At 48.0% G+C, this 18,050-nt stretch overlaps 1 protein-coding gene across 5 annotated transcripts in view; it reads right to left on the bottom strand.

The window, feature by feature from the left end:
• FHAD1 (forkhead associated phosphopeptide binding domain 1) overlaps nt 1–18,050 on the bottom strand; it is a 130,211-nt gene that overhangs the window by 70,308 nt on the left and 41,853 nt on the right. For all 5 annotated transcript variants that reach the window (XM_058304351.2, XM_058304350.2, XM_058304348.2 and 2 more), the window contains 5 exons: nt 15,943–16,179; nt 12,398–12,521; nt 6,590–6,720; nt 4,329–4,418; nt 3,040–3,144 (listed from right to left, as the gene is read on the bottom strand). In XM_058304351.2, the coding sequence (XP_058160334.1) occupies nt 3,040–3,144; nt 4,329–4,418; nt 6,590–6,720; nt 12,398–12,521; nt 15,943–16,179 (687 nt within the window). The remainder of the gene's footprint in view (nt 1–3,039; nt 3,145–4,328; nt 4,419–6,589; nt 6,721–12,397; nt 12,522–15,942; nt 16,180–18,050) is intronic.

Here is an 18,050-nt window from a genome sequence, read left to right on the forward strand (position 1 = left end):
AGCAACCACAATGATGGGGGGAGAGGGGGGAGGGGATAAAGAAAATAAATCTTAAAAAAAATGAGCAGCAAAAGAATGAAAAATTTCCAAGCTAGTAGAGGGGGAAAGTGGACTAATAGAAAACCATCAACTAAAAAGAAGTCAAGAGGAGAGAAAAGGAACATAGCATAGATGGCACAACTGGCACTGAGCAAAAAGGTAAATTAAACCTTACCCCAGTATATCAGCAAGTGCATTATATAGAAATGGACTAAAAGACAAAGATGATCAAACTGGATTTGGTAAAAACTAAATTTGTTTACAAGGGATATATCTAAACTAAAACAAAGATTGACAGAAAAAGTATGAAAAAGATATGCTATGAAAGCTAACCAAAAGAAAGCTAGTGTAGCTGATGAAGCTGTAGTAATAATAAAGTAGACTTTAAGGTAAAACACTAGTGGATTATGCTTGTAAACTGATTTGTTCCTCTGGGCATATTAGATTATATTGGATTTAGAGGTTTCACTTTTACTTAATTAATGATTGAGGCTTTGATTGGGCCATGTCAGAAGGACCTTGAGCCCCTGCCCCCTTGGTGGGTGGGGACTCACAAAGAAACTGCACCACAGAGAAGGGAGTTTGGAGTTTTGATCCTGGAGACCAGGAAGTAAACACATAGAGAAGCAGATACGTGAGGAAGGAGAAAAGTCTCCATTAAACACAGAGGCCTCAGGAAGAGAGGGGAGCTGTTCGCCTGATAGTCTACAGCTGGCCTTGTGGAGAAAGCAGAGCAGCTGAGCCCGAAGAGAAACCCCTGGAAAGAGAGGAACCCAGGAAGTCTGAACCCTCACAGACGTTGGCAGCCATCTTGCTCCAACATGTGGCAACAGACTTTGGTGAGGGAAGTAACTTATACTTTGTGGCCTGGTAATGGTAAGCTTCTACCCCAAATAAATACCCTTTATAAAAGCCAACAGATTTCTGGTATTTTTCATCAGCACCCTTTTGGCTGACTAATACGCTTAGTAATACAGCATATATATTTTATATACATAAAAAAGAAAAAATTGACAGCATGAAAAGAGGAAATAGATAAGTCCACATTCATGATGGGATTTTAAAAAAACCACACCTCTCCCAATGACTGATAGAACACAAAGACAAAAGATGATTAAGAGCATTTAAGTTTTTAACATCGTTGGCAAACTTGATCAAATGAACATACATAGAACACTAAACCCAGTGACTGCAGAATGCTCATTCTTTTCAAGGGCTCACATGGAACATGTACCAAAATTGAGCACATACAGGGTCTCGACGAATGTCAGAGGTTGAAGTCATGCACACTAAGTTCTTCAACCACAGTGCAATTAAGCTAGAAATCAATAATGAAAAGGGAACCAGAAAATTTCCATATATTTAGAAATGAGGAAATAGCTTCTAAATAACCCATGGGTTAAAGAAGAAATTGCAATGGGATTTGGTAAATATTTTGATCTGAATTATACTGAAAATACTATATACTAAAACATGTGGAATGCAGCTAAAGCCCTGCTTAGAGGAAAATTTACAGAGAGCAGTTTGATTCCATGTTTATGACAACTATCTTAATTAAAAATATATCAAGATAAATTCCTTTTCCCTGAGAAGTATTTTCCAGAATGAAGTTTGTGAAAGCAGTGGTTTAACAGATTTCCAAGTATTTCCATTTTCATTTTTCTTCTACGAAATTTTTTATTTTAGGGGTCAGTTATTTTCTGGGAAAATTTTACAGTTAAGATTTGATTCGTCTATAACTTTTTCTGGTCCATATGAAATTTTACCAGTCATAGCTCTGTCTTTGTGTGTTTGTTTTGTGGCCCTTGTTTCTACCAAGTCCATTTTATCCCAGATTTTATTTTATGTATTTAATTTTTTTCGAGAATATTTGATGCTTCTCTAGAGTTTTAACCAATAACAAATTTTACTCAGTGTGGCTTAGCTGTCAGTTTTATTTTGTGTTACTTATTTATGCCGAGTCTGCTATGCCTGGTCAACTTTTGCTGTCTTCAACACTGTCAATAAAATGTGACTCATCAGACAGTTTCTTGTCGATTACACATTTTAGCTTGTGAGGCTTAAAGGGTCAGTTTTAGCTTCTGGTAATTATTCTGCCTATCATCTTAATTACAAATTGGAGAACTTATTGGATCATTTGCCTTTATTTCTCAGATCATTATGAGTAATTTCCCTAAGATAGAATTCCTCTGTCATTTAGGTTTGCTCTTAAAATAGTTTCCGTTTTCTCAATAGCAACAGTCTTCTCATCAATAAAGTAGATGATCCAAGTTGGAAGACTATTACAGATTCTGCCCCTGACCCTCAGGACCCTTAAAGATATTTTCAGTTTAATTTTCCAAAATATGTGACCCATAAAACATTTTATACCTCCTTGATTGGCCATACTGTTGAAAGAGGCCACTCCCCACTGGTTTAGAGCAATGGAACTTTCTGCAGTGGTGGAAGTCTTCTATGTCTATACTTCCCAATGCCATAGCCACTAGCCATGCATGCATGGCTACTGAATACTTGAAATGTGGCTAGTATGACCGAGGAACTGAATTTTAAATTTTATTTGCTTTTTAATTAATTTAAATCTAAACCACCACCTGTGGCTAGTGGCTACTGCGATGGACAGTGCTAGTCTAGGATATGCACCTAGAAGAGAAGTGCTTTCCCATGGTGGGAACGAAGCAAAAAAATAATTAAGCAACCAAACCCATTGGTATCTGGAGGTAGGGAGGTCGCATTAAAAAATTAAAAATAAAAAAAGCAAGCGATAGTTCTTTAAGGCCTTCTAGAGCAGCCGTTACCCATGGGCTTTGGAGGTGGACAGACCTGGGTTCAAGTTCAGCCATAAGGGCTTTATCTGTGTGAACATGGGTGACTTCCTCTGCCTCTGGAGCCTCAGTTTCCTCGGCTGTGAGGTGGGCTGATAACAGGAGTCACCACATGGGACTAAAGGAGACGATGGCGAGAGGCGCTGGCCCAGGGCGGGCAGCGCCGTCCGCGCTGTACCTTGCTCTTCTCTCTTAGGGTCTTGGAGATCATGCCCTGTTCAGTGCAGCTCTTCCTCAGCTCCACCCCGAGCTTCTTGATTTCTTGCTCCATGTCTTGGATTTGCTGAAAGAATTTCAAAAGTGGGACGTCAACCGCTTTGAGGAGAAGCAGAAGCCCCTTCTGGGCTGACAGGTGAGCCGGTAAGGCAGACACCTGGGATTAGCTTGTTTACTTCCCTCCCTTGGGAAAAATGACACATATTTAAGGCAATGAAGGTTTTGTTTTGTTTTTTAAATGACATATTGAAAGTGCTGGGTAAGGGAAAATAATGAGGTTTCCTTGGAAATCAGCAGGGATCTTGGATGAAACAGTACAAGATATCCATCAACTCGCTAGAATTCTTACCCTTGGGGTATATTTTTTAGATCAATCTAAATATGGGCAAACTGTTTAGAAGACACCAGGGCACACAGTTTGGAAGAACAGAATGAGGAACTTTTCTTTTTTTCCCATTTGAGGCAGGGAATAGGAATGTTCCCGATTTTGAGAAAAGCCCGTCTCCCCTCCAGCTTGTGCTTCCCACTGAATGGAAAATGCGCATCTGGTGATCGTCAAGGTGATTTGGATGGCACAGGGAATTAAGGTTTTAATTTTAACGGTTGTATTTTTATTGTATTTATTTTTATGAATGAATATATACATATAAGAATATATATTATATATACGGAATCTATAACATCTCTGTATAAGGAATCTATATAAAGCAAATGCTACCTTTTCGTTTTTGTTCTGTTTTAAAGAACTGGGGTACAATAGATTCATTCAAATAAAAATATGTGAATTGACTTAAATAAGAATGGTATATCAATGATGGCGCAGGTGGCTGTGGCAAACCTTGTGACAGTGGGGCATAAAAGTTAGGGACTCACAGGTCCAGGGGCAGGGGACCAGAATGAAGTTCTAGCAGCATGTGGCGGTCAGCTGCCCCCCACCTCCCCAGCTCCCCTCTCCCCCGTAACCCTAGTCCAGCCCCAGAGGAAACCCCGTGAGGGAGGGAGAGCTGAGATGCCCAGAGAATCCCAGGAGAGCTTGTTTTCTGTGGCCTTTTCACCCAACTCCTCCTCGAGGCCAGGGGCAGAAAATCCAAGAATAACGAGGCTCCGTTAAAAAGAAACAAAACCAAAAACCAACCCAACACAAAACCCAGCAGTCTATTCTTTCTAACGGGCCAAGGATCCCGTTAGAAGACGCAAAGGCCCAGGTCGAGCTCTTTGGGGGACACCCGTGGATGAAGAGGTACAACTCACAGTTCTGCAGAGTTTTAACTCTTTCTCTTGGGCATCTCTGAGCTCCTTTTGAGCGTCTTCCTTCTTTAACTCTTCTTTCAAGGCTGAGTACTGTTGGACAAAGCACAAGAGAGAAAGGGGCCAACGTTGGCCATGTGGCTTGTCTGGGACTCCGCGTTCCGCGTCTGCCCTGAGGACACGTCCTGTGGAAGCCAATCAACCCCAAGTGCTGAGAGGCGCACACCGGGCCGGGCAGTTGTTCCCAGTTCATCCCCGTCCTGAGTCCTGAGGACAGAACACCTGGATTCTTCCTCAGCCGAACACGTGAGGAGATGGGGAGACACCGGGTGAACTTGGAAGGTTCTTAGTATTTATAAAAGTTGCTTCCCACAGGCGTAGCTGCCCTGGGCAAACGGAGCTGCCTTTCTGAGGGCAATCTGGCAACAGGAGTGAAGCACATACAGAGGTGCACTCGTTTTGACCCTGAAAGCCCACTTCGGGAGTGCATCCTGAAGACAATGCTGGGGAAAGAGGCCAATCCGGAGGCTGCAGGATGCTCACCACAGCGGGTTAGCAACAATGGGGAAAAACTGGGAACAAGCCAAGCAGCCAGCAACAAGGCATGGGTTGGGAACCTTGTGTGCACACTGGAGAAAATGATGTAGCTTTTAAACCGATGGCACAAGTGTTTACTGACTAACATGGAAAAGCAGTATTCAAAAGTTCTGAAAACTGTGTACAGTATCGATTCATTGGTTATGCATAGACATTGCCTTCTTTCTAGGTAATATCTAGAAACCAGACTGGAAGAAAAGATACTAAGATGTTGACAGTGACTTCTCAGGATGTCTTTGCTTCTCTCTTTAATTTTGCTTTTCCATATTATCTAGTTATTTTTCTTAAAAGGAACACATACATCATATGTAGTTTATTAAAAAGATAAGCATTGGAAATGTTCCTAGATGACATCCCTTGGGGATGAGTCGTTGTGCTAATGGCAGGCACAAGCTAGAGAAGAAGGGGGTCTACCCAGAATCAACGGGAAGGGGAAACGGTGGCAAAAATAACCCCAAATGCATCTGCACTGAAGGAGGCAGAAGAGACAAACAGGTGGTACTTTTCCATATTTCCTCTACCTCGGATCAACTCTACAACCCACCCCCTCTGTAACACACACACATAGACACACACACACACGTGCCTAGGAAATTAATCTGTTCAGGAGGAATGAATGCAGAGGGCTAGGGGAGGGAGAAGGACAGGGCAGAGGTAGAAGAGCCCAATTAAAATCAGTCTCCTATTTCTCAAAAAGTGAGTTCATTATCCCCATTTAACAGATGAGGAAATTGAGGCCAAATAAGTTATAATAAAACAAAGCTCTGGGATTGGACCCTAGTCTGTATGACCCCAAAGCTGGTGCTCCCAACTGGCTATTGAGACAAGCATCAGGTGTTACTTCTTCTGACTTTTCCTTGGAAACTCAAGATCTGTGAATGATGACATGAACCGAGCTACCCCCTGCCCAGTACCCATGCAGACATAACTAATTGATCAGGTAACCACCGTGAATCTTTCAGTTACCACTTAAAATGAAACTATTGGGCTTTATTCTGACTCATTGAAAGAGCAAAGCATACAAATCTTACAGGATCAAGATTCTAAAGTGAGCATCAGAGACAACAATTGCAAATGGTCAAAATCACATTTAAAATGTTCCTAACTGGCCTCTAAAGTTCATTTTCAAAAGAGGATCTTATTATACACACAAAAGCCTAAGGAAAAGAAGTGAAGGTGTGTATTCTGCATCTGGGTAGTCAAGCGTTCGGCTTTCAGGGTAACGATGGACACTTCAGTGGCAACTGAGAAATGGTGGTGGCTCTATTTGCCCACAGTGGGATTTTATTCCATTTAAATTTTAAGCCTCCCATGTGAATACATGCTAAAGATGTGTTTGTTGCTGGGATTAAGCAACCTGATTTACAGTAGCTGTTTGAAAATGTTTGCTGACTTTGAACTTATATCTTGCTTATTCTGGGCCACATACAAGCTATTCTTTGCAAAGCACAGAGGAGAACCTGGCCACCCTCTTTCTGTCCTTCCAGGCTGGACTTTGATGCTTTGGCTCCACCCCGCATTCTGCTCCTTATGCCCTTGGCCACTGGTCTCGTCTCACAGTGATGTGAGAGGAAGGAGTAAAATGTCACCTCTGGGCCCACGGTAAAGGGGTGTATGCTGTGACCCCACTTTATCTGAAGCGGATGAGGGAAGGTGCCGACACTCACTCTGGCATTAAGGGCTTCGAGCTGGTGATCTTTTTCTTTGTTCTGACTTTTTAGTTGATTCACCTCCTGTTTTAGGTTGTGAACTTGCTCATTCCTTTCTAATATGTCTTTTTGCAAAGATGATACCATCCCTGTAAAAAAAAGACTCACAGAGGTCAAAGAGGAAACAGGGTTCCCGCCATCGCCACCACATCTGCCAGCTTGTGGATGAGGCCCCTGAGCCTGGTCACCCCGAGATGAACCCCTCTTAGCCCGGTCACCCCTAGATGAGACCCCCTGAGCCTGGGCACCCCAAGATGAGCCCCTCTTAGCCCAGTTACCCCTAGATGAGACCCTCTGAGACTGGTCACCCCGAGGTGAGCCCCTTCAGAGCCCGGTCACCCTGAGATGAGCCCCTCTTAACCCAGTCACCCCGAGATGAATCCTTCAGAGCCCAGTCACCCCGAGATGAGCCCCTCTTAACCCAGTCACCCCGAGATGAATCCTTCAGAGCCCGGTCACCCCGAGATGAGCCCCTCTTAACCCAGTCACCCCGAGATGAATCCTTCAGAGCCTGGTCACCCCGAGATGAGCCCCTCTTAACCCAGTCACCCCAAGATGAATCCTTCAGAGCCCTTTCACCACTAGATGAGCCCCCCTGAGCCTGGTCACCCTGAGATGAGCCCCTCTTAGCCCGGTCACCCCTAGATGAGACCCTCTGAGACTGGCCACCCTGAGATGAGACCCTCTTAACCCAGTCACCCCGAGATGAAGCCTTCAGAGCCTGGTCACCCCTAGATGAGCCCCCTGAGCCAGGTCACCCTGAGATGAGTCCCTCTTAGCCCAGTCACCCCTAGATGAGACCCTCTGAGACTGGTCACCCCGAGGTGAGCCCCTTCAGAGCCTGGTCACCCTGAGATGAGCCCCTCTTAACCCAGTCACCCCGAGATGAATCCTTCAGAGCCCGGTCACCCCGAGATGAGCCCCTCTTAACCCAGTCACCCCAAGATGAATCCTTCAGAGCCCTTTTACCACTAGATGAGCCCCCCTGAGCCTGGTCACCCTGAGATGAGCCCCTCTTAGCCCGGTCACCCCTAGATGAGACCCTCTGAGACTGGCCACCCTGAGATGAGACCCTCTTAACCCAGTCACCCCGAGATGAAGCCTTCAGAGCCTGGTCACCCCTAGATGAGCCCCTCTTAACCCAGTCACCCTGAGATGAATCCTTCAGAGCCCGGTCACCCCGAGACGAGCCCCTCTGAGCCAGGTCACCGAGATGAGCTTAGTCACCCCTAGATGAGCACCCCTGAGCCCAGTCACCATGAGATGAGCCCCTCCTAACCTGGTCACCCCAAGATGAGCCCCTCAGAGCCTGATCACCCTGAGATGAGCCCCTCTGAGCCTGGTCACCCCGAGATGAGCCTCTTCTGAGCCTGGTCACCCCAAGATGAGCCTCTTCTGAGCCTGGTAATACCCAGTGCTCTGTGTGGTGCTGAGAAGGTTGCCCCAAGGATCCCAGTAGCTGGAATGGGAATGAGACCAACAGTCACCGGATGCCACTGGTTTAAAGTCTCTGTGACATGAAGGAAAAGTCAGTGCCTATTGGCAGGGACAGGAAAGGCCTTTGGGGGGCCTTGGTGGACACAGGTCCGGCAGAGCTAAGAGGACAAGCAGTGGCATGGTTTTGGGGAACAAAGGCCCAATGGAGAGAAGGACCAGGAAAGAGTTCTCCACAAGCCAAGACATGGGTGGTGGCAGATGGGGCCATGTTGGAAGCGGTGAGGATGACTCACACATCTGAGTGTGCAACCCATTTCTACCACTCACAGCGGGGTGCTCCTGGGCAAGTTCTTACCTCCCATTATAGCTCCCCGAAGGGCGATCGTAAGGGCTAAATGAAATGCTATGGTGCTTATTTCATGGTATCTATTATTTCTGGTAGTCTGCTTTCAACACGGCCCCAGTGATCGCTGCCTCCTGGTATCCAGGCACTTTGTAGCCCCTTCCACACTGAACGGGCTGATGTAAAGAGCAATAAGATATTGTGGAAATGATGGAATGTGCTTTTAAGGCTGGGTTATAAAAGCCTTTGTGGCTTCTTCTTTGCTCTGTCTTGGATCACTCAAGCTGGAGGCGGCCAACTGCCAAGTCAGGAGGACACTCAAGCAGCCCTGAGGAGCAGCCCCGTGACGAGGAACCGAGGCCCCCAGTCCACAGCCATGGCATGGGCTGTCCTACAAGCGGATGCTCCAGCTCCCCTCAAGGCTTCCAGTGACTGCAGCCCCAGCTGTGTGTGGACTACAACCTCCCGAGAGCCCCTGTGCCAGAACCACCGAGCAAGTCACTCCCAAATCCCTGAACCTCATTCAGGAACTGGATGAGATCACAAATGTCTGTTGCTGCTTTAAACCACTAACTTTGGGGCTCATTTGTTCTGTGGCAATAGCTAACTAATACACTGTCATATTTCCATACTGAGGAAAAGTGGGGAGGAGGGGGCAAGTGCAGTGGAAGAGGGTTACCACATATGGTTCTTTTCTTGGAAGAACATGGGGTCCACTTTTACTGGAAGGTGTCAAACAAGAAGGTTTGTGGAATACCCCAATGCTAGGTGTTAATAATAGGGTGGTATATGGGAACTCTGTATTTCATGCAAGACTTCTCTGTAAACCTACAACTTCTCTTCACACTTTGCGAGATGGGACCAGTGCAGCCTTTAGTCAGAGCTCATTTGGCCTCACCTGTGAGGCAGCAGCTCTCTGACTTCTCTGGGGGATGCCCCATGTATTAGATAGTTCTTCCATTTGGGCTGCTGGGAATGGGCACTACTCTTCGCCTGGGTAGCAGTTTGATATCATTGATGAATTCCAAAAAGAAATGTTGGGTTATGTTTGTAAACTGATCTTTTCCTCTGGGCATATTAGATTATAATGGATTCACAGGTTTACTTGATTAAGTAATTATGTAGGAAGCAGACTTGGCCCAGTGGTTAGGGCGTCTGTCTACCACCTGGGAGGTCCGCGGTTCAAACCCCGGGCCTCCTTGACCCGTGTGGAGCTGGCCCATGCGCAGTGCTGATGCGCACAAGGAGTGCCCTGCCACGCAGGGGTGTCCCCCGTGTAGGGGAGCCCCACGTGCAAGGAGTGCGCCCCATAAGGAGAGCCACCCAGCGTGAAAGAAAGTACAGCCTGCCCAAGAATGGCGCCATACACACGGACAGCTGACACAACAAGATGACACAACAAAAAGAAACACAGATTCCTGGTGACGCTGATAAGGATAGAAGCTAGAAGCGGTCATAGAAGAACACACAGTGAATGGACTCAGAGAGCAGACAAGTGGGGGGGGGAAGGGGAGAGAAATAAATAAAAAATAAACCTTAAAAAAAATCATGTAAACCTTTTGTGCCAGCAGGGCATTGAGTCCCCACCCTTTGGTGGGTGGGGACTCATGGATGGAGGCATGGCAAAGGACAGAGTTGAGGTTCTTGATGTTGGAGTTTTGATGTTCGAGTTTGATATTGAAGCTGGGGACCCAAAAAGAGAGGAACCCTGAACCCAGAGAGAATCAAGACCCTGGAAGGGAGGAACCCAGGAAGCCTGAACCCTCACAGACGTTGGCAGCCATCTTGCTCCAAATAGACTTTGGTGAGGGAAGTAACTTATGCTCATAGCCTGGTATCTGTAAACTTCTACCCCAAATAACTACCCTTTATAAAAACCAGCCAGTTTCTGGTATTTTGCACCAGCACCCCTTTGGCTGACTAATACAGCACGTGCTCCCTCTGCTCCTTCTGGCTGAAGTTTCCGGGCCGCGGCTACTTTCCTCACATCTGCGTGCTGCTCGGAACTCAGCTGAAGGGCTGGGGGGCCCTCTGCAGCTCTCCAGGGCGCTCTCTCTGCGCCCTCTCCTCTCTGAGGCTCTGCGCAGCAGCTCCGGCTGCCTTGGCCTCGCCACGTTCTCAGCTCCACCTCCTCAACTTGGGGGGCACCTGGGCTCCACCTGGTCCTCCCTGCACCCCCACACCCACCTCCCCGGGCTGTGGTCTGGAAACTCCCTCCAGCAGTAAGCTGGGGGGACTCTAGGGCTCCCCTTATTTGGATCCCCTCTCTCTGGGACCACTGCCGTGCACTGCTCAGTGTGCAGTATATGAAAGCCATTATTGCACATTGTGTTCAGCTTTTTTCGTTGCTTCAGGGAGGAGAGTAACTTCGGTCCCCATCCCTCCATCTGCGCTCGGGTCACAGAGGCAGGTGCTGTGATGGCCTCGGCCAGCGAGTCTCTGGGCGACCACAATAAGCAAAGCCCCTACTGACCCCTGGTGCGCACAAAATGGCAGGAAGTGAGCCCCCGAGACCTGGGGCTTGTTTGTCAGCACAGCATGGCCCTGCCCGGCTCGTCCCAGACACGAACGTGCCCGTGAGCCACCTGGGCATCTTGTCCGAGGGCAGATTCTGATGCAGGAGTTCTGGGAGGGGCCTGGGACTCTGTGCATCGTGCCAAGCTGTGCTGGTCCCGGGAGCGCCCTCCAAGGGTCTGGCCCTGCCCAAGTGGTACCCAAACCAGGTCTGCCTGACTGCCTGATTAGAGAAGTGATGGCTAAGACGGGCAGGACACCTGGCTGGGATCCGGCAGGCAGATGGCAGGCAGGAAGGCAGGCATCCCTGCTGCCTAGAGCAGCGCTGGCCCACAGGAGGTGCTCAGCAAGGCTCAGGGTGCCCCCAGGCAGGGAAGCACATTAGCGGGGCGGGTGTGTGTGTGTGTGTGTGTGTGTGTGTGTGTGTGTGAGTCCCCTGGGCGGGGCGGGGGGGGGGGGCAAACAGCAGAGTGAGGCGAGGAAAAGCTGGCGGTCAGGCTGGCCTGGGGCACATGGATCCACATAGACACCGCTGGATGCATTTCCTGCCCCGTAGCAGTAGGTCTCATCCCAGACGCTTTATCTCCCCGCATCACCTGCTTCTCTCCCTTCCCTCTTTCTCTGCTAATGCTCCCAGCCTCTTCAGGAGTCCAGGCAATGCACCCCACTCTCCCGCCCTTTTGGAGGTACCAGGACTGGGGATTGAGCCTTGGACTCCATATGTGGGAAGCTGGTACTCAACCACTGAGCTACACCGGCTCCCCCAGGCAAGGCCCTTTTCTGCTTAAAAAACTCAAAGGCTTCCCCTCACACTCAGACTAAAACTCAGACTCCCCCAGGATCTAGCCCGCCTCCTGCTGAGCCCACCTGGCTCCACACACGCTGTTGGCTGCTCTCTAGCCACACCTGCCTTTCAGCTCCTCCAACTCAACGAGCTTGGCCCAGCCTCAGGGCCTTTGCACTTGTGCCTCCCACACCTGGAGTTCCCGTCCCTCTGCCCGGGCCTTGCTCCTTCCTAGAGCCACCCTGCCCATCTGCTTCCTGGCCCGCCCACTGGGCTATTCTCCCTTCCCTTTGCCGCCCAGGCACTTGGCCACCACACTGCCCCATTTCCTTTTCTTCACAGCGCCACTCCTTGAAATCAGCTTGTTTATTTCTGTTTATTTGTCCTTGTCTGTCACCCTCGTCCAAATTAAGCCTCATGAGCACAGGGATCTTGACTGTTTTGCCCAGGGCTCTTTCCACTGCACCAAGAACAGTGCCTGGCACATAGTAGGTGCTCAATAAATGTACTGAATGAATGAACCCAGACTCGAAAGACTCTGAGCCAGGCCCTGCATCAGGCAGGAACTCTGCCTAAAGAGCTGCAGAAAAAGTGCGGTGGTTGATTGGTGATGTCTGCCGGGGCCCAGGGCGATGCTGAAGTGTGAGGCCGGCCCCTCCACCCCCTCCCGGCTGCAGAAAGGGCTCACCTGACGTGACAGCATTGTCCCTCCTCAAGTTCTCGCCCTCGTTCTTCAGGGATGTGATTTCGGAGTTGCGCTCAGACAGGGTCTGGCACAGTGCCTGGTTGTAGCCTTTCTGCAGAGCATTCATCTGTGGGAGGAGGCGACACACGGTTAGGGGGCGGCCCGGCCCTGCAGGGGAAGAGGGAGGCCCTGTCCTTTCAGGGCCCACCGTTTCACACGTACTCAAAACACGAGCCTTACTTTTGCACGCACAAGGGGCACAGGCCCAGCTACTGCTGGGGACACCTGACTCTTTAACAGGGGTTCCTCTGACTTCTAGACTTTCAACATTAAGACTCCAGCTACTGGCCCAGCCCTGACTGGATACAAAGCAAAGGGTAAGAGAGGGGAACAGGTGAGAAAATGAGTGACAGTAATGATCACTTATATCCGTAGAACTTGCGTAGCACGCTCACAGATGCCACCTCTTCACTAGCCTCACAGCAGCCCCGAAGGCAAACGTTGCTCTTCCCGTGTTACGTGTGAGCAAGTCGAGGCTCGGGAGCTGAGGGCACCTGCCAAGGACGCAGCTGGTCAGAGGTGGGGCTGCGGCGCAGATGGCGTCCTTAGTGGTGGCGTTCCGGTTGTTTCCACCTCACCACAGGGTTCTAGGACCCAAGTGCACAGTCAAGAGGCTGCAAAGGGTGGCACGGCTTGGACCCAGAGGCACTGCTGCGCTCTGCCTCTGTGCTCTGCCGCTGCACTCTGCCTCTGCTGCTTCCGTCTGCAGGAATGTAGGGAGGACAGAAATTGGGTCTCGTTCTTCCCCTCTGTGAATGGGCTGACGACCCCCCCCCCACAGGACTGTTCAAAGGATTGTCATAGATTGGGACGCGAAAATGTGCTGAGACCCCACCTGTGGTCATTACCCCTCTAACTGTCCACGGCGGGTTTGTGCATCAGCGTCTTTTTTCTGTCTCGGGAAAGGTACGCTGGGAACGTCTTTGGGGGTGTTTGCAAGCCTGCTCTCGGCCCCCGTAAACCAGGGGGACTGTTCTTAAGAGGAGACACGAGGACCGCTGCTCGTCCGCACAGCATGCGGAAGGCAGGGTCTAAAAACCCACGCCGGCGCCGCGCTCAGCGTGGGGACTGGCACGGGGCACCTCGCCACAAGGTGGCGCTCCTGGTCCTTGATTTTGGTCTCCGTCCCTGAAGGTCTTGATTATTACTCTGGTACAGTGAACAGAACCACCAAGATTTCACAATTTATAGGCTGCTTTCATGCACCGTCAGCATTTGGGGCAGTTACGCTTACTCTCCCTCGGGGCATCAGGAGATATTGGGGAAGGGGAACAGGGGGTGGCATGGGCTGCTCTGGGTGCTGTTCTCCCCAAGGCTATACATTTTGCATGCTTGTGCTTTGGAAACTTTGCGAAAATATTTCTTTCATCTCTTACTGTTCTCGAGGGGGAAATGTAACTTCCCCATAAAAGGTACTTGGGGTAATTAAAAAAAAGTGTTTCTAACTGTTCCTAGACTAATGCTTTTGTTTGCATGATTCCAAAGGCAGACAAAGTGACAAACTGCCAGGAGTGATGGGAAAATATATTGCCCCTGGGATTCCAGCACTGTCTGACAGATACAAAATATTTCAGTGGAGTTTTGGGTTTCAGATTGTAGGAAAACTCCAGTCTTCAAATCTCATCATTACTTTCACCAACAAAATAAATATCCTTATTGTCTATAACTGGCCCAATTCCCAAGCTGTTTAAAGCCTGGTATACTGTGTGATAAAGTGGGTACTGGATCGTAAGTAAGTTATAGTGCTAGGAGCAGTGATTGCTTTAAGATAATAATTTGGCTGCTAATTAGCAAAGCTGCACAGAGTGCATGGAGGTAAGAATTTTTTAGTGCTTTTGTAGTAGATCAAATATCTTTGAGAGCAAGTCATTCTGCACATACTTCCAGGGGACCGGGGAGAACATATGAAGTAATCAGAACCATAAATCACCCTGCCTCCTACTTCTGGCGGAACGTTCTGCTGGCAATAGAATATTTAAGAAACTAAAATGTGAACCGATGAAACCTGATTTGGGTTCAAACCAACTACTGCCTCTGGTTCAGAGACTCCTTGTTATAAGTGATTGTCTTTCCATTATAAGTAAAGATCATGGGAAAGCGGACAGTAAGGTGAAGCAGAGCAATTCTTCATAAAGGATTTCTTTGTAAAGACCAGTTTTCCCAGATATCGCCAGCCACCTTTAAGCAATACCCAGATTGTGACCTGCTGAGCCAGGCGAAGAGCTGCTCCACATACCAGGATAAGGTGCAGCACCTTGCTAGTCAGGCTCAGCATGGGGGAGTAACTGAAGGGGTAGTTCTCCATTCTGTTTTGAAATTAGGTTCAGATCAAGAAAATTATGCTCACTAATAGGTTAGCTACATGTCACGGCAGCTGACGGCAATACTAGATCTCACAGCACCCAGTACTTTGGCTGTTTCTCCAAAAACAGATCCAAAAGGACCTTTTTCATCTAAAGATTAGAGCATATTTATTTAATGCTTTATTTTCAGTCTCCCTTACTGTAACTTGGGAAGGGCCAGGCTCATCTTTTTTGTTCATTGCTGAATTCCCAGGGCCCGGAACAGGATATGGTACAGCGTAGGTGCTCAAAAAATACTTGCTTATTTGAATGATTGAATGAAGGAAGGAAGGAATGAGTGAGCAAATGAATGAGCGGATAGACAGACATGCTCTGGTTAGAGTTCTGAGAGGTAAGTGGACCCAGTCCTCCCCCACATGGTGCTTTCAGCCTCCAGGGAGACCCTCCTGCGTTCACATTGCACAACCTGTGTCCTTTCCTGGGAACCCCTTCTAGGACTTGAAACCGAGCACCTTGATTCGGCTACAGAAGGAAATGGCAGCAAACAGGGGCCAGAGAGCAGAGGCCACGTGTGACCACGGCTTCAGGCGGCAGTAAGCATCGAGGCCAAAACTGATCAATGGCCAAATTTTAAATCAGTTTTGTTGAGACATGATTTATATACTCCAACAATGGCTGATTTTAAAGTAGCCCTTTAAAAAATAAGGAATCTAGTTTCAAGAGAAAAGAGCATGACAGGTAAATCTAGAAATCCCAGGCGGAGCATTTTTGTTTGATGAAATTCCACCTAAGTGAGCTTCAGATAAAAGGCTCAGTTTCCCACACTGGGAATTCCTTCTCCCTTCGCAGCTAACTGCCCACGGCTCTTTCCCGACAGGGCTGGGTGGGTGTTATAGGTCATTATCAAAGCCACAGTTGGGAGGAATATAAAGTGGGAATGAAAAAATTTTAAAAATAAAAAAAAAAACAAGTGGGAAAGAGAGCAAGGAGTTTGCAGCAAGGAGACCTGAATGCAAATTCCGCCGCCACCTCTAGCTTGCTGTGCAAGCAAGTTCCTGGGTGTCTCGGCGCCTGCCTCGTCTCCTTGTCTCACGTGGTTGTGGGTTTAAACAAGTTCATGCTTGCCCGTGGTCAGGTGCATAATCAATGCCCGAGGGGCCCCGCGGTCCTCGCTGGGAGTCGTACCTGGCCCTTCAGGCTCTGGATCTCCCGCTTCTTGGTGTCGATGTCCTCATCCAGAACCTGGAGCTGCTGCGAGATCAGCCTCTCGTTCTGCCAGGGGGCGGTGGCCGCCGACAGCTTCTGAGTCATCTCTGCCACTTCGCTCTGCAGGTCTGCTATCACAGCGTCTTTGAATTGGGATTCAATTTCAAAATTCGAGAGACGGCTGACTTCTTTTCCCAGCAGCAGAATTATTTCATCCTGGGTGGAGATCAGACGGGAGGTTTATCGGGTGGGGCCCAGATGCACCGAGCCCTTCTAGAAATGGTGGGAAAACGTGGTGTAATTCCTTGGGGAAGGTAAGGGCAGGCAGGGAGGGAAAAGGCAGACTTTCCAGGCTATCTCTGTTCCTTGGAAAACCTCACAGAGACAAGAGTTTGGCTGAAATTGAATACGGGTACTGAGGCTGCTGTACTGGGTGTTTTCACCTCATGGGTACTGTAACTTTCTTTTCCCCTCAAATCATATTTCCTATCGAGAACAACCATCCCAGCTGGTAAATTTTGCCACCAGAAAGTTTATCAGTAATGGGGTTTTTTTTGGAATTAACTTACTGGTCTCAGTACAGCACCCTAGAGATCTATGAAAGGTAATGAGGAAAACGACGGAAGGAAGAGGGTTCTATTCAACCACATTCTGACTATAGTGAGGGCTACTTTTAATTTTAAAAAATTTAAAAGCATTGTATAAATTTTGAAATATTTCTTTTCCCTTTCCCCTCTTCTGGGACTCCCTGCTCCTTTTAGTAATTCACCTAACAATTTAGTCCAGGTGACTGAGCCTGGAAATTTAACGAGAGGGGGATGGTGATTTATTTGTGTGGGCTTGGGTAAACTTCAGGCTGGGGAAAAAAAGTTGTGGGCAGACTGTTACCCAAAGGTATAGTTAACTTGGTCTTCCCTCTCTCCAAAAAACAAAGCTCTGTAGCCAAAGAATTTGTTAGGTTTTCCAAAAAGGAAAAAAAAAATCCCCAAAACTCTTACCAGCAGTGATCAATAAAACATCAGAAAGGCAGAAAATAAAATTCCCCAGATGTATTCTCATATGTGGCTACAGAACTTTCTGATCAATTGCCTTTGTTTTTCTTTTTTCTTTTTGTGGAGGCAAAATTCACATAAAATTCGGTGGCATTTATACACTTACAATGTGGTATAACCACCACTACTATCTGGAATATTGCCAACACACGAAGCCAGCTGCTGGAGAAAGCCAAACTGTGAGGCAAGCTTCCTGAAGAGATTGGTGGCAGGGAGTGTTCTGATGACATCATTTAAGTTCCTGGATCCAGTTTGCCTGAAGCTAAAGGCTTTAATTTTTTCCAATGACACAAGCCAATAAATGCTTTTTTTTGGCTTAAGCCAATTTGCTTAATTGCTTAAGGAGTCACTTACACTTAAAGGTGTCCTGGACAATCAGGGGATAAGTGGCTCTTAATTTTTTTTAAAAAGTTCAACATGGTTGCATTGCATTTCCAGTTTAGCAACTGCGGGGGACTTAAAAATGGCTACAAATACTTTGCAGCTTCTGCCATCAAGCAGTGGAGTCTATCTCCCCTCATTCCTTAAATCTGGGCTAGCCCTGTGACTTTCTTTGACCAATAAAACGTGGTGGAAATGAGTTTAAGCCACTAAGTTTTGAGGGCAACTTGTTCCACAGCAAATGATAACAGATACAGCACCCAAGCCTGGTTTATCACCTTAGAGCAGCCTTTCTCAAAGTCCGCTCCCAGGACACCTGCATCAGAACCACCTGCCACCTGAGGCTGAAGATTCCCAGGCATGCCATTCCCATGTCTAACGAGAACCCCAGGTGGTTCTGCTCCTCACAGACTCAGAATTGCTGCCAGCCCAGATCCTGACCCTTAAGGAAAGCAAGATTCTGTTCAACTGCTTCTTTTAGGGGAATTTCCAGGCTGGGGCGAGGTGGGAAGAAATCAACCTGGATCCTTCACTGTTGTGGCTCCTGTTCCTGCCTCACTGTCTAAACCTCTCTGGTTCTTTATCAAGTCTCTCTCTCCTTTGCTCAGTCCTCTCTGCCCTCAGCTCTCACTTCCTCCTGCTAAGAAAACATGT

The sequence above is a fragment of the Dasypus novemcinctus genome, chromosome 9 (assembly GCF_030445035.2).
Source record: "Dasypus novemcinctus isolate mDasNov1 chromosome 9, mDasNov1.1.hap2, whole genome shotgun sequence".
NCBI lineage: Eukaryota > Metazoa > Chordata > Mammalia > Cingulata > Dasypodidae > Dasypus > Dasypus novemcinctus.